This window comes from Podarcis vaucheri, assembly GCF_965113315.1.
Source record: "Podarcis vaucheri genome assembly, chromosome: 17".
Lineage (NCBI taxonomy): Eukaryota > Metazoa > Chordata > Lepidosauria > Squamata > Lacertidae > Podarcis > Podarcis vaucheri.
This window is the reverse complement of record NC_138755.1, coordinates 2,984,403-3,000,812: the sequence shown is the minus strand read 5'-3', so window position 1 is coordinate 3,000,812 and position 16,410 is coordinate 2,984,403. Positions and strand designations below refer to the sequence as shown.

Sequence of the window (16,410 nt, the reverse complement as noted above, 5' to 3'; positions counted from 1 at the left end):
CACCCCAAATAAATTAGCACTCCTTACCTTGAAGAGCTGAACACCGATGCAAGCAAACATGAACTGCAGCAGGGTGGTGACTATCATGATGTTCCCAATGGTGCGGATGGCCACAAACACACACTGAACCACGTGCTGTCAGACAGGGAGGCACAAGGGATGTGAGGTGGCCAAGAGGGAACTTTCCAGTTCTCAACAGGGTGACCCTGTGGGTGTCAGGGCTGGTGCAAGACATTTTGGCACCTGCGGTGAACCACAAAATGGTGTCCTGCTCCCCACCAGGGAAGAAGCAGGGAGTGGAGATTGACATCGGGAAGAAGGGGGAATAAAGGTCTACCTTGGGATCCACTGCCCCTGTGGATCCTGCTACCTTGAGGCAGTTGCCTCGCCCTGCCTCATGGATGGGCCAACCCTGAGTGGGATGGGGAACACAGGCACCACATCTTCATAGCCCCCATGCTGTGGGACCTCCTTCCAGATCCACATTGTAGAGCCACCACCTGCCCTTGAAGACGTCCCTCACCTTCAGCCCCTTGGCCCGGTTGATGGCTCGGAGAGGGCGCAGCACCCTCAGCACTCGCAAGATCTTCACCACAGAGATGGCACTGGAGCTGAGGTGGAAAGAGGAAGGGAGGTGTGGGAGAGTTTTGGGTTGAAAAACCAAACTGCTTACACCTTCTTTTCATTTCCTATAAAATAGCTCCTAAGAACTTCATAAGAAGAGCCCTGCTGGATCAGGCCCAGAGCCCAATGTAGTCCACCATCCTGTTCTCACAGTGCCTAGCCAGATGCCTCCAAGAAGCCTGGAAGCAGGACCTGAGCACAAAAGCCCTCTCCCTGCTTGTGAATCCCAGCAAGTGGTATTTCAGAGGCTGGAAGCGGAAGACGGCCATCCCAGTTGGTGGTGCATCACTACGCAACATTGCCCTTTCATCCCGGACCAGGCCAGCACAATCCTTTTCTTCTTCTTCTTTTGGGGGCCTACTCCCAAAGAATCTTGACCATTCCCCGCTCAGACTTACTGGATGCCAAAGGAGATGAGTGAGACACTGACAACCAGCAGATCAAGGAGATTGAACCAGTTCCGGCAGAAGGAGCCTTTGTGCAGGAAGGCGCCGTAAGCGGTCATCTAAGGACAGAGACATGCTAAGCACCCCGGCTCCACCCAACTCCTCTTTCTCAGAACTGTGGCTGGAACCCAGAAGCTTGGAGATTAGGTCCCCAGGTGCCCTGCACCTTCCCCCCACCCAGGCTCAGTCCTTTCATATTCAAGAACAGATGTGCTAACCTAAGAGGCAGATTGGGGAGGGGGCTGATGTCACACCTGGGTGTGATGTCACACACATGCACCAAGCATCCTGAGTGCCAGCTTCTCCTTCTCCTTCTGTTTCTACTTCTGCTGCTGCTGCGCCTGCCAGGAAAAGAGGCCTTGGCTCTGCCGACATTGTGCAGCCTACAATGAGCGCTGAGCACCCCAAGTGCCACACATATGTTGGGAGGACCCAGGGCCTCTTTCCCTGGCAGCCAGAGAAGAAGCTGGCCCCGGAAGCTGGGCCCTTGGGTCCCTCGAGCTCAGCACTGTGTCTGCACTGACTGGCAGCAGTTTCAGGGTTTCAGGAAGGAGGCATTCCCAGGCTTACCTGGAGATGCTGAGCGCTGAACCTGGGATGCTCTGTGTGAAGGGAAGATGCTCTTCCACGGAGATGCATCTTCAGGATCTCTTTAACAGCTAAGGCATAACTCAGCTGAGTCACACGAACCTGAGTTACGTGACTCATGCTTAACAATGTCGATCAAGACCAGCCTTCTTTGCAAGAACCGCAGCAACCAGCAGGCATGAGGCGCTCTGCAGTCTACCAAAGATTTTGGTCTCCTTATGCCCACCACTGTTCTGCACAGTCCATAGCTGTGTTGGAGCTAAATTCATGGTGGGTGGTAAGAGTCAAAGGCCTCTAGACAGGAGCTGAGAAGCGCAGCCCTGTCCCTTCCCTCCTTGTTGCTGGGAACCACATTTTCTCTCCCACCCCCCTACTCCCCAATGACTTGGAGCTCATTCTGCAGTTGCTGACCCCCTTCTCCACCCCAACCCCAACCCTGATTGCCAGCCATGGGGCTATGAGGGCACTAGCAGAAGCAGCTAAGGTATGGTTGTTCGGTGCCACCCTGCAGACGTGGCCCACATGCAGGTGTGGACAACCCTGGAGACGTGGCCACTGGGGCATCCACTGAGGGTTGGCTACTCTCCCCTTCCTCATCTTCTGGTACCTTGAGTAGTATCTCAACAGTGAAGATAGAAGTGAAGGCATAATCAAAGTATCCCAGAATCTGTGTAATGAGAGGGGGGAACAGGAGAGGGGTGGAGAAGAAAGAGAATGGAAAAATGAGGAAATAAGAGCGGAGTGAGAGAGAGAGAGAGAAAGGATGGAGCGGAGGGTGAGACACTCTTCTGCCTCTGCCCTCTCTCTTCCATTCTACCCAACCACCTTTCCATATGGCATGGCTTACATTATTGCGGAAGGAGTGTGCTCGGATAGGGTCCTCTGCTGCCAGGGAGATGCTGCTGAGGATGATGAAGACAAGGATGAGATTGGTGAAAATGTGGTGATGGATCAATTTGTGGCACCCAACACGAAGCCTGGCGAGAGAAAGAAAGGCGGCCACCATAGTGAGCCAGCAACACACAATAGGAGCAGCCAAGTTTCCTGAGGCACATGCAGACTCCCCTGCGAATCAGGAGGTGGAGATGGGGAGCTAAAAGGCGATCCATAGAATCATAGAGTTGGAATAGACCACAAGGGCCATCAAGTCCAACCCCCTGCCAAGCAGGAAACACCATCAGAGCACTCCTGACATATGGTTGTCAAGCCTCTGCTTAAAGACCTCCAACGAAGGAGACTCCACCACACTCCTTGGCAGCAAATTCCACTGTCAAACAGCTCTTACTGTCAGGAAGTTCTTCCTAATGTTTAGGTGGAATCTTCTTTCTTGTAGTTTGGATCCATTGCTCCGTGTCCGCTTCTCTGGAGCAGCAGAAAACAACCTTTCTCCCTCCTCTATATGACATCCTTTTATATATTTGAACATGGCTATCATATCACCCCTTAACCTCCTCTTCTCCAGGCTAAACATGCCCAGCTCCCTTAGCCATTCCTCATAAGGCATCATTTCCAGGCCTTTGACCATTTTGGTTGCCCTCCTCTGGACACGTTCCAGTTTGTCAGTGTCCTTCTTGAACTGTGGTGCCCAGAACTGGACGCAGTACTCCAGGTGAGGTCTGACCAGAGCAGAATACAGTGGCACTATTACTTCCCTTGATAGTGCGATCCTGGCAGATGTGGGCAAGATTAGAGGGAAGAGCCTGGGTGGTGCCTTGGAAGTGGGCTGGACTGACATGGGGAGAAAAGCCAACAGCAAAATCTCTGAAGCCAAGCAAAGATTGACCTTGGGATTTGCCTTGGGATTTGCTTCCTGCTTGGCAGGGGGTTGGACTCGATGGCCCTTGTGGTCTCTTCCAACTCTATGATTCTATGATTCTATGATTCTACTCCCTTGACCTTGGGTTGAGATACCTGGGAAGAAGGCAAAAACTCCACCACCGGCGTGAACCATGGCAGTTCTGGGTCTGCCCAAGCATAGCCAGACAGTGCCTCCAATTGCCCCCTACTGCTCTCAACCAATGGGTCCCCAAAGTGGGACCACAATGAAACCAGGATCTCTGGCAATTTTTTACCATATTCTTACACTAGTTAGTCATGCCCTCTGCTCCAGGAATCCAGGCAGCACTAGAAATCCCTTGCCAAACCTAGTTTCAAGGATTCTTTAGGGTGGAAGACACAACAGTTAAATGGATATATAAATTGGTAGCATAGATATGCTTCTACATGTAGGTTATTAGGTCACTCACACCAGGGACTCTGGCCACAGGGACCCTGCCACCTTGCACCACCAGGGTTGTTTGCAGATTGAGGAACCTGCTGGCCTGGTATTTGGCATGCTGCAGTGCCACCCAGATAATGTCCAAAGAGGAGTACTGCAGCTCATCAGGCCAGTCAGGCCAGGCAATCTGTGGGGGCAACAGGAGCCAGGCTGGCCTTACAGAACTGGTGCTTCAAACGTGGTTTTTCAGTGTGAAAAAGCTACTGCTAGAACAGTCATGCAGCTACATTGCATCAAGTCCTTCTGATGGCTGTTCACTGTTCTGTACCTTCATGTTGGCCTGCCATAACTATGGACCTGTATATGACCTTTGTTTGATGTTCTGGGTCTTGACCTAAAGCAGGCTGCACCTTCGCCTTTCCAAGTGACTGCTTGCAGGTCTGACACCTGCACAGCCCTGGCACCAGAAGAGGAAAATCCTGGACCTTACCCTACAACTCTTGCAGAATTATGACCAAACTGAGGTCACATTCCACTGAAAGAGAAAGCCAGCCCCACCTTCTTCCTCCTTGGTTCATGCCTTTCTGTACTCACGGATTTGTCTTGCTAAGGCAGAAGAAGGAACTTCCATCAGGAATTGGTAACACCTTCTCTGCGGGGGTTTCCTCCAGTTTGTCTAGGTGAGACTCTGCCAAGCTCTGCTGATCTCCTTCTGCCTCTTCTTCCTCTTCCTCCTCACCTGAAAACAAGGCTTGGTGTAGGATTAAGCAAGGACTGAGGAACCTTTGGCCCTCATCTGAAGCTGAACTACAACTCCCATGAGCCTTGACAAGCATGGTCAATAGCCTGGGGCGATGGGAATTGTAGTTCAACAACATCTAGAAGGTCAAAGGTTCTCCACATTTGGTTTTAAGGATTCCTCGGGAGCCATATTCATTACAGTAGTGTGTGTGCGTGTGTATTAATGAGAGAGAGAGAGAGAGAGAGAGAGAGAGAGAGAGAGAGAATAATGTCTAACTATTATGAACTGATCTGATAATTATATAGTACAGTCAAACCTTGGTTCCCAAATGCCTCTGTTTTGGAACGTTTTGGCTCCTGAACGCCGAAAACCTGGAAGTGACTGCTCCAGTTTTTGAATAGTTTTTGGAAGCCGAACGTGCTACGTGGCTTCTGTTTTGAATTTCCCTATTGTATTGAGGCTTCCACCTTCAGTTTTCGGTTGTCAAACCTTTTGGAAGTCAAGCGGTCTTCCGGGGCAGATTATGTTTAACATCCAAGGTTTGACTGTACCGTAAATGTGCATGGCGCATTACAGAGTAAAAACAAAGAAAAGGTGCAATTGCCCCAAGAAACTTACAATTTAACAGTTGATACAGGAAGGGAGGTAGGTTGAGGGGAGGATAGACAGGAATTAATATGTGTTTGGCAGAGAAACACCTACTTAGGGACTTCCGGTTGAGCCCGTGCTCAGCGCAAGCGGGGATTTTTCCGTCTGGAGAATCCCAGGCTTTCCAAAGGAAAAGGGGGTGCTACAGGGCGCAGTAGCCCCCAGAAAACTCGCTGGTGGATGTCCAGGAGTTCTGGTTCCGGCTGAGGCCGAAACGCGGATCGTCTGGCCGTCAGGTAGCTCCTTTTGGAGCGAAGAGAACGGCGGGCGGGGAAGCGGGCTGAGGGGAAGCCATTGCTGCCTTCGGAAAGTGAAGCCCCGAGCTTGCAGGGAAAGCGCTCAGTTCTCAAAGTATATGAAATTCGGACCTATCTCCAATAAAACAAGATTGATTTGGCCTAAGGAAGGATTCGGACTAAAAAAGTTAAATTACGGAGGTCAGCCTTTTTCTGGATTCAGCTTAGACACAGGACTGTTAGCAGAGCTGGAAACGAGACGTGAGTTGCCGCCAGTGGCTTCGATCTCTTCCCCCTTTTTTGGAGACTTTTAAAAACAACTCTGTGAGAAGCAGTGACGGAAAATAATAAAATAAAAAGGGGGAAGAGGGTTGGAATTTTGAAGTCCACGAAGATATAAAGCATTGAATTAGAAGGGGTCTGTGAATTATTTAGGTTTCACTTTTGAAATATCTGCGCAACGGAGCTTCAGACTCCAGACTCCATTGTTACTATTTTGAGAGTAGTGTTCTTGTTTGGAAGTTGAAGAGAAGAAGGCAATATTTTTATGTTATTCCGGCTGGACTTTTATTTGGTTCTTTTCGTTACTTACTTTTGAAAGAACTGCAATTAGACAATCTGGAGTATTATTTTTTATTAAAGTTATAAAGTTACCAAAGACTTTTTAATAAAAGAGAGCATTTGATATTTGGAATCCGGTGGTCAAATAAGGAACTACAACTTGTTTTTTTCTTGCTGACTTTTGGTAACTTTCTTTTGTTTGGGAACTACAGTACTGGCAAATGACTTTATGGGAGCTGAGTGAATATAAATAAATATAATAAATAACTCAATGCAGCATATCTAAATTGAAATTTTGGATTTTTGAAATTTATGGATTACTTTTTTCCTTTTTTTCAAACTTAGGAACTGCCCAAAGTTTTTGTTTTATTTGGACCTAAAAACAACTCCACCTGAATTTGGAATTTATTGAGACCTGGATTTTTTTCTTTTTCCCTCTCTTGTACATTCTTTTTTAATTTTTGATTCTTCTTTCTCCTTTATTATGCTAAATGGAATAGTGCCTTTTCATCTCGATTTTCAAGTTTGACCTGCTCCTACCTCAGGCTTGGGAAACCTTTTCTGTACCTTGGGAATAATTTGGAATAATTTTTGGATTAATTTCCACATTTTTGGTCTAATTTTGGTGGGGAGTCTTTGGGAGATATTGATTAAACTCAGTTATTACAATTGGAGAGACATAGTTGTATTGGATTTTTGTGGACCTGGGACGCATTCCTCCTCTTTTTTTTGACATCCTCATTCAATTGAAATTAGCCTAATTGGTGGCGGAAGATATTATTAAGGATTAGCCTAATTGGTGGCAAGAAGCTATACGAGTCATATCAACCTTTATTTATTAACACCCTTTATTGGAATTAAAAACATTTTCTTTGGAATTAGAGTTAACTCAACAACTTCCAGCTTTTATGTTCCATTAATTCTCTTTGGTTGTGTATGTAGACTTTATTTTATTCTTCCGACTCTCAGAGATAATTGATTCATTTTGGCAAATTGTTGTGATTGATATTCTGAAAAAGTTGATTTGTATAATTTGAAATCTATTGTCTGCTATAAACTGAGACTATGGATAAAATGAAAAAAATGAGTGAAGGGACACCAGCGGACAGGAAAGGGTCAAAACAGGAGTCGGAATTTAAAGTGGAAGTTTTGAGAATGTTTGCAGAAATTAAACAAAGTGAAAAGAATTTAGAAACTAAATTAGAACAGGTGGATAATAGAATTGGTAAAATGGATAACAAAATAGACGAAACAGTTAATGAACTTAAAGGTCAAATAAAAGATGTATCTAAAAGAACACAAAAATTAGAGGAAGGGTGGAAGAGAACGAAAATTGAAATGAGGGAGATGAAAAAAGAGGAAGAGAAGATGAAAACAGGTATGTCAGAGATGAATAAAACCCAGGAAGAAGTTTTGGATGCGATTACAATGAATGAATTGAGACAGAGAGAAGGTAATCTGAGGCTGAGAGCCATACCGGAGACACAGGGAGAGAACATCAAGGAGAAGTTGATAAAAGAGTTGGCTCAATGGCTAGAGATGGATCCAGAAGAGGTTGCAAAAACTGTTCAAAGTGCATTCAGAATGAGAGTAAAATCAGCCAAAGCAAGGAGAGCCCCAGGAGACTGCCTAATAATACTGAATAACATTAATAACATTGAACTGGAATACAAAAAAGGGAGGTATGAGGAGGTCCGGGAAACAAGCTAAGGAAGATAAGAAATAGAAAAATGGAGTGGTTTTTAATCATTTTTATTTTGTTTTTGTTTTTGTTTTTCATTTTGTATTGTAATATCTTTAAAAAATCTTAATAAATATCTTATAAAAAATAAGAGCAGCAGGGTTCAGTAAAGAAGGGAAGTTACCAAAGACTTTCTTTTCGATGATAAAAAACTGCAACTTAGTTGATATATGGAGATTGAGACATCCGCTGGAAAAACAATTTACATTTTATTCAGACCCAAATCAGTCAATGTCAAGAATCGATCAAATATGGGTCTCAAATGAATTAACTCCAAGAATCAGGCAAATAGAAATTCAACCGAGAGTAATTTCAGATCATAATCCAATAAAATTTGAACTACAAGGATATGAAGAAAGAATGTTTAGATGGAGAATGAACGATTATCTCCTAGATGACCAAAAAATTGTTGAGAAAGCCCAAAAGAATTTGATGGACTACTTTGTAAACAATTTTAATAAAGGTACGAAAACGAATATAGTTTGGGATGCCAGCAAGGCGGTTATGAGAGGATTTTTTATCCAGCAGAATTCAATTAAAAACAAAAGCAGAGAAAAAGTAAAGAAGGAAATTTTAAGACAAATAATGGACAATGAACAAAAATTAGTTAAGAAACCGAACAACGAAAAAGCAAACCAGAATATAAAGGCGCTGCAAACCCAATTCGCATTGATAATCAACAGAGAAGTAGAATGGAATATAAAAAGAATGAGACAAAGGAATTTTGAATCTGCTAATAAATCAGGCAAATGGCTGGCACGGCAAATAAAAAAAAAGGAAAGAACAGAATACAATCAACAAAATTATCGTGGAGGGAGAAGAAATCGATAGCCCAAAAGGTATCAGAAAAGGATTATTGGACTTTTACAGACATCTATATAAAAGAATGGAAAAGAACAACATGAGAAAGGTAGAAAGATATTTAAATGAAAAGAAGGTGCAGAAGATCCCGACAGAAAAAAGAGATAGGCTGAATGCCCCAATAGAAATTGAGGAAATAAAAGAGACTATAAAAGAACTTAAAAAGGGGAAAGCCCCAGGACCAGATGGATTTACAGCAAGTTACTACAAGGAAATGAAAAACATCCTATCAATACCCTTGAAAAAAGTAATGGATAACATTCTCAAGGAAAGAGAAATCCCAGAAACATGGAAAGAAGCCTTTATTACCTTTATTCCAAAACAAGACTCTGATTTGACACAAGTTAAAAACTATAGGCCTATTTCATTATTAAATACAGCTTACAAAATTTTTGCAAGTATTTTAGCAAGGAGGATTAAGAAAATATTACAAGAAGTTATTCACAAAGATCAAGCGGGTTTCCTACCTGGCAGACAGATGAAAGATAATGTAAGGAATATAATTAATATTTTGGAATATCTGACTGCCAGGAACGAGAAACAAGCTATGTTAATATTTGTGGATGCAGAAAAGGCCTTTGATAACATATCTTGGGATTTTATGATAAAAAATTTAGAGCATATGGAGGTGGGGAGGGAATTCCTCAATGGAATAAAGGCAATATATACTGAACAGAAAGCTAAATTGATTGTTAACAATGTGATTACGGAAGAAACAGGGATAACCAAGGGTACAAGACAAGGGTGTCCGCTTTCGCCACTGTTATTTATCATGGTCCTGGAAGTCTTTCTAAAAGCTATAAGGAAAAATGAGGCAATAAAAGGGGTGGCAGTAGGCCGAAATGAATATAAGGTTAAAGCCTTTGCCGACGATCTGGTTCTAACGGTGGAAGAACCTTTGGAAAGTGTTAAAAACATACTTATAGAGGTGGAAAGATTTGGTCAAGTGGCAGGATTTACATTGAACAAGAAAAAGACTAAAATAATTGCTAAGAATATGGATCAGGAAACGATAAGAATAGTGCAACAACAAACGGGTATAGAAGTGGTAAAGAAGGTGAAATATTTGGGTATTTGGATAACCCAAAAGAATATTGATTTGTATCAGAATAATTACTTACCAGTGTGGAATGGAATAAAGAAAGATCTGGAGGTGTGGGGACGAATGAAGTTATCGTTGTGGGGAAGGATCTCATCTATAAAGATGTGCGTGCTGCCAAAATTGTTATTTTTGTTTCAGACAATTCCAATAATCAAAGGGACTGTGACTTTTAAAGAGTGGCAAAGAGCAATTTCAAGGTATATATGGCAGGGTAAGAAGCCAAGAATTCAATTTAAGTTATTAACAGATGCCAAAGAAAGAGGAGGCTTCGCCCTGCCAGACTTGAAATTGTATTATGAAGCTTCATGTCTCTGTTGGTTAAAGGAATGGGTAAAATTAGAAAATACAGAGTTGCTAGACTTAGAAGGATTTGATAATAGATTTGGGTGGCACGCCTATTTATGGTTTGAAAAAAAGAAAATCCATAAAGGTTTTGAGAACCACATTTTCCGAAGATCGTTGACAGAAATATGGGATAGGTATAAAAACCTACTCGAACCAAAAACTCCACACTGGTTATCTCCATTAGAGGTTATGAGTGTTAAAAAAATCAACATGAGAAGGAATTGGATTACATATGGAAATCTGATTGTAAAGGAAGGGGGGAAATGGAAAATGAAACCCTATGAAGAAGTAAAAGAGTATGTATATGATTGGTTGCATTATTTTCAAATAAATGAAATGTTTAAAAAGGATCTTAAAGAAAATGGATATACAGAGAAAGATTCAAAATTTCAAACAGAAGTAATAAATAATGATTGTAAGATTTTATCTAAAATGTATAAGATATTGTTGGAATGGCATACAAAAGATGAAGAAGTCAAATCTGTTATGATACAATGGGCCAGATTGGATTAAAGATTGGATTAAACTATGGAGTGAAAACATTAAATTCACCGCATGTATTGCGTTAAAGGAAAATGTTATGAAAATGATTTATAGATGGTATATTACACCGGTAAAACTTGCAAAAATGTATAAAACATGTAAGAAATGTTGGAAATGTAAAGAAAAGGATGGCACTTTTTACCATATGTGGTGGGAATGTAAGAAAGTAAAGAGCTTCTGGGAATCGATATATAAAGAACTGAAAAAAATGTTGAAATATACATTTCCTAAAAAACCAGAGGCTTTTCTTTTGGGAATCATAGGAAATGAAATAAACAGAAAGGACTGTAAACTTTTCCAGTATGCAGTAACAGCGGCAAGAATATTATTGGCCCAGAGATGGAAACAGGAGCAAGTACCTACTTTGGAGGAGTGGAGAATGAAGCTGATGGACTATGCAGAACTTGATAAAATGACAGGGAAGATCAGATACCAACGAGATCAAAAGTTTATCGAGGACTGGGGAAAACTAGTTGAGTATTGGGGAGGGTTAAGTGATAATGAAATAACGTTTGCGGCATTTAAAGAAGTTCTGTAAAAACTTAAGAAATATTGTAAGAAAGAAAAACAGGTGTGGATGGGTTTGTTAAAAGGCACTAGGAAATGTAGGAAATGTGTAACTAAAAAGTTTAATTCGGATGATTGTCAGAATGGCTGATGGAAGTCCAAAAAATGAGAAAATTTGTAAAGTGGAAATGTTTATCTATTTTTCTTTTGGTGAAAATTAATAAAAATATTATTTAAAAAAGAGAAACACCTACTTAGGTCTTCATTTCTGTAGTGGGAGGAGGACCAATAGGCTATGCAAAGGCTAATGGAAAAAGTGAGCTGCAGTAGGAGAGAAGGAGGGTGCACAGAACCACAGAATTTCAGAGTTGGAAAGGACTCTGAAGGTTATCTAGTCCGACCCCCTGCAGTGCAGGAATCTCAAATATAGCATCCCAGACAGATGGCCATCCAACTTCTGCTTTAAAATCACCAAGGAAGGAGAATCCACTACCGTCCAAGGGATCCTGTTCCACTGTCAAAAGGCTCTTACACCAGAAAGTTATTCCTGATGTTGTGTCAAAATCTCCAAATCAAGCCTTTGGTTCCCTCTGGAGCAGGTGAAAACAAGCTTGCTCCATCCTCCATTCAAGAGCCTTTTTGATAATTGAAGATGGCTATAATATCTCATCTCAGTCTCCTCTTGTCCAGGCTAAATATCTCCAACTCCCTCAACCATTCCTCATAAGGCTTGGTTTCCAGACCCTTAATCATCTTGGTTGTCCTCCTCTGCACACGTTCCAGCTTGTCAATATCCTTCTTAAATTGTGATGCCCAGAACTAGGCACAGGGCTCTAGGTGTGCTCTGACCAGGGCAGAATAGAGCGGTACTATTAAGTCCCTTGAACATTATACTTCTGTTGATGCAACCTAGAATAGCGTTAGCTTTTTTGCTGTTGCATCACACTCTTGACTCATATTCAACTTGTGGTCCTCTAAGACCCCTAGATCTTTTTCACATGCCCTACTGGCATGCCCAGTGCTCCTTATCTTATATTTTTGCAGCTGGTTCTTCCTGCCTAAGTGAAGGACCTTACCTTTGTCCCTATTGAAATCCATTGTGTTAGTTTAGGCCCAGTTCTCCAAGCTTAGAGTCTGAACTCATGTTGCCATTGATCCTCTTCAGGGTTCACTGCAATACAGTAGCTGCCTTTCATACTTAAGGCTTAAATATCCCAGAGGAGCTCAAAGGCAATTTATGTTGATGCCTGATAGTTGTTTACGTGGAAGAGAAAAGCTGGGAGGAGGAGAGGCAGAATAAGCAGCCTGGTCAATTGTAAGTTTTACATTCAATTACAAACCAGGCTGCAGTCAAGAGCTGCTTTGGTCTCATGTGTGAAAACATAAATAGCCTTTTTGTTTCAGTAAGGTAACAATCCTCGTGATTCTTATAGTACCATACACGTTTCTTTCCTCACCTGCTTCTTCACTGCCTTCCTCTACTTCCTCCTCCTCTTCCTCCCCACATTCCACCTGAGGAGAAAGCAGACTGGGCATCACCAATGCACGTTTGAGTGGGATGGAGGACAGAGCAGGAGAGACTGGACTTAATACAACAGTTTCTGTAGTATTTGCTGGCTATGTCTACAGATAGAGTGAGGAGAGAGGAGTGTCCAATTCAGCCTTTATGACCTTCAGGACTAAGGCAGGAAACTTCACCACCCTGGACTTGGGCAGACTGTCCCCACCCTAGAGGTGGGGGGTGGGCACTTCCTCAGGAGGGTTCAAGCGCGAGGCTGCCTTAGACGTGCGTGTGTTTGGGTGTGTAATGGGGGGGGGGGTGAAATCTGAATGCAAGAGAGAGATCCTTCTCAAAAGTTTCCAGGCTGTCACCCATTGCACAAGTGACTGTTGTGCTTGCACGAGGGCCTGTGCAGAGAGGGGCATGACAAGCACTTCTGCCTTGTACATGCGCGTGCATGCAGCATGCAGCTCAATTCAGGATGCATTTTTTCCTGCCAGGGGCACTTCCAGATCTCCTTTTTATTGGGGATCCATGACAATGTGTTCATGATGGTTTCCGAGCAGTTGTACTCAATCCTACTTTTAATCCTGTCTGTGCCTGGAGAAGCTTTGGGGCAGACACACTGCTTCATTTCTAGCCAGCTTCAGTAGCTTCCTGCTGAAATCCTGTAATTTTTCGTACCATAAATGCTCTAGGATTTATTTTGCCCCACTTTTGTTGTGCTATGGGGTAAGAGTGCCTCTCTAAACAGCAATAATACAGTAACACTGGGAAAACATGCCAGAATAACAGGTAAAGCGGAAGGATGTGGTTCAGTATAAATCCACCACTATTGCACTATTATTGTACCAATGATATGCCTGCGAAGAAAGAAAAAGGCCCTGGTCTTCTACAACCTGCAGAGTCTGTTTTATCACCAAGCAAGAAAGATGAGGAGTCAGCCACAAAAAATATGACAGGAAAAGCAGACCTTCTTCATATGTCTACTTCATCCATGTCTAAAGCAGGCTGCGGGGGGGGCAGTCTAAGCAACACCAATTCTTATATTAAAATAGATGTGTGGATGAGAGGAGGTGAATTCTCTTCTTTACCGCTCCATTCCTACCAGAGCTTTTCTCCTCAGCCCATCACATGTTTACCATCAGAACAGTGCTGAGAGAACAGTGTGCTGAGCCTAACTCACCTTCATGGTCCTTTTGTTGTAAAAATTAGACCTCCCAGTTCCTGTTTTTGATTCAAACAGAACAGATGTGTGAGCTGCAAACATGGCTGCACTGCCCCATTTACTTCAGCCCTTTAAGGAGGAGCAGGGCAAGTACCTCCATGCAACCTGTTGAGCCACTACAGGTCTCCACCATGTGACTAAAAGCTAGCAAGCCAGTTCACACATGCACACCTGGGTGAGGCCTGTACTTACTAGAAATAGGCAGAAGAGGGCACTCTCTCAGAGGCTGAAGCAGACATGATGCAAAGGCCATCATTAAATCTCCAGGCCTTTCTTTGCCCCCCACCCCCTTAAAAGCAGCCACAGCAATGGCTCCAGTTACCGTATTTTTCGCCCTATAGGACGCACTTTTTCCCCTCCAAAAACGAAGGGGAAATGTGTGTGCGTCCTATGGGGCGAATGCAGGCTTCAGGAGAGCCCCACCGCCAGCCCCGCAAGCTCGGGGGACAGCGGGGAGGCACAGCGCGCCCAGGCTTAGCTTTGTGCAGCTCTCCACAAGCCGTGGGAGCCTGGCGCTGGGCTCCCACGCTTGCGGAGAGCTGCATGTTCTGGGGGCTGGGGTCGGGGGAAGCTCAGGCTTCCCCCGCCCCAGCCCCGCGCCTGGGGGGGGATAATTTTTTCCCCTTTATTCCCCCCAAAAAAAATTAGGTGCGTCCTATGGGCCGGTGCGTCCTATAGGGCGAAAAATACGGTATCATAAGAGATGATGTGGTGGGTGTTTACCATTCCCCTGTGCCATTTTTGGATCTGACCCCACTCCATTGAAGCTGTCATGAGCCCCAGGGGTGGGGGTGGGGGGATGGAGCTTTAGGTACCTGGATGAAGCCTGTATTTGGGTGGAGGATAAAGGTAAAGGTAAAAGGGACCCCTGACCATTAGGTCCAGTCGTGGGGTTGCGGCACTCATCTCGCTTTATTGGCCGAGGGAGCCGGCGTACAGCTTCCGGGTCATATGGCCAGCATGACTAAGCCGCTTCTGGCAAACCAGAGCAGCGCACGGAAACGCCGTTTATCTTACCGCTGGAGCGGTACCTATTTATCTACTTGCACTTTGACGTGCTTTCGAACTGCTAGGTTGGCAGGAGCAGGGACTGAGCAACAGGAGCACACCCCATCACGGGGATTCGAACCCGTGTCCCTCTGGGTGGAGGATAGGGGGTCATAATAGCTGTGTGTGTGGTGGGGGATGGGGAGTGGGGGGTTGCATGAAGGGGTGCTCAGTCTTGCAAGTCTTTGCCTGAAGTCTGAAGTGGCACAGCCCAGAAACAGGCTGTGTTTCTTCACAGTGCAATCCTTACATCTGGTCCATGCTGCTAGACAGGGTTAGGTTGAAGTGCCAATGACCTTCTGCAGGAGGCGACTTTTGGTACTCAGTAGGGTAGGAAGCTTCCACCAGTGGCAGATTGTGGAAATGCTCCAAATGGGTCTTAGCAGGCTACCAGTGGCACAGCAAAATCTGAACCCAAACCCCTTCTGCCCTGGCCAGCACCATGCAGAATCCATTCTGGCTTGTCCTGGACAGGGGCGGAGGTGCTGAGTGCTTTCTCTTTTAGCTTTGGCCATGTCACTGGCCAGCAGCCGCCAGCCGGGTTTCAAGTGCAGTGGTTGATCTGCTGCTCCCTGGGCAGAATTCGGATCATTCTGTTAGTGAACTAGGCCATAAAGACACATAGAAATCAGCTGGCTAAGGCTGATGGAAGTTGTAGACCAAAACCTCAGGAGGACATCGGGTTGGCAAAAGCTGCCTTGGACAGAAAGTTATACATCTATTACTCATGTGGAATTGCTGCCTACTGATCTGTGGGAGGATTACTTGCATCTCTAGAAGCAACAAGGTCAGAAATGAAGGTCAGGGTTTCAGTTCTCACCTTCACATTTTTCTCTTCTTCTTTCTCATTGCTCTGCTCCCCCTCTGCTGGTGCATCTCTGAATTGTGGCAGGGAAGAGGGGGAAGAGGAGAGTTATAGAAAAGGGTAGAAAGGAAAATCTAGACTCTGCCTCAGGGGGAGGAGGACCCAAGGGGGAGGCGGGCTTCTTTAAATGTGCCCTTTCTTTCAGAACAAAATCATCAGAAGGAAGCCTTACAATGAGCAATTTAAAAACAATACAAATAAAAACAAAGCTAGAAACTGAGCAACATTTGGTCAGTTCACTCTCTTCTCCAACCTCCCCCCCCCTTAGATTACAGTTCTCACTTTTCCTTGTGTTCCCCCTCCTTGGAGGTATTGATGTTGTCGCCATCTGCCAGATTGTCCACAGCAATGGCCAAGAAGACATTGAGCAGAATATCTGGGGTTGAAAGTTCAGAAAAATGTAACCTGATGCAATGGGGTAATAACCACCCCGAGCCAACACACCCTCAGGATGAGGGCTGTGCCCCCGTTAAAGACATGGGAACAGATTAATCATACAAGTTTTATTTGTTCATTCTAGCAATCCAATCTATATAAACTGTAAAAGCAATAGTTCTGAAAGAAGTTGTATACTATTATTTGCTGTTAGATTATGCACTAGTGTTTC

At 44.2% G+C, this 16,410-nt stretch overlaps 1 protein-coding gene across 1 annotated transcript in view; it reads right to left on the bottom strand.

Moving 5' to 3' along the window:
* The window catches only part of CACNA1F (calcium voltage-gated channel subunit alpha1 F), a 67,231-nt gene that overhangs the window by 26,136 nt on the left and 24,685 nt on the right, over nt 1–16,410 (bottom strand). The window contains exons 17-25 of the mRNA XM_082205774.1: nt 16,086–16,179; nt 15,759–15,816; nt 12,620–12,674; nt 4,471–4,615; nt 2,506–2,635; nt 2,266–2,325; nt 1,023–1,129; nt 524–611; nt 28–135 (exon numbers count right to left, since the gene is read on the bottom strand). Of these exons, the coding sequence (XP_082061900.1) occupies nt 28–135; nt 524–611; nt 1,023–1,129; nt 2,266–2,325; nt 2,506–2,635; nt 4,471–4,615; nt 12,620–12,674; nt 15,759–15,816; nt 16,086–16,179 (845 nt within the window). The remainder of the gene's footprint in view (nt 1–27; nt 136–523; nt 612–1,022; nt 1,130–2,265; nt 2,326–2,505; nt 2,636–4,470; nt 4,616–12,619; nt 12,675–15,758; nt 15,817–16,085; nt 16,180–16,410) is intronic.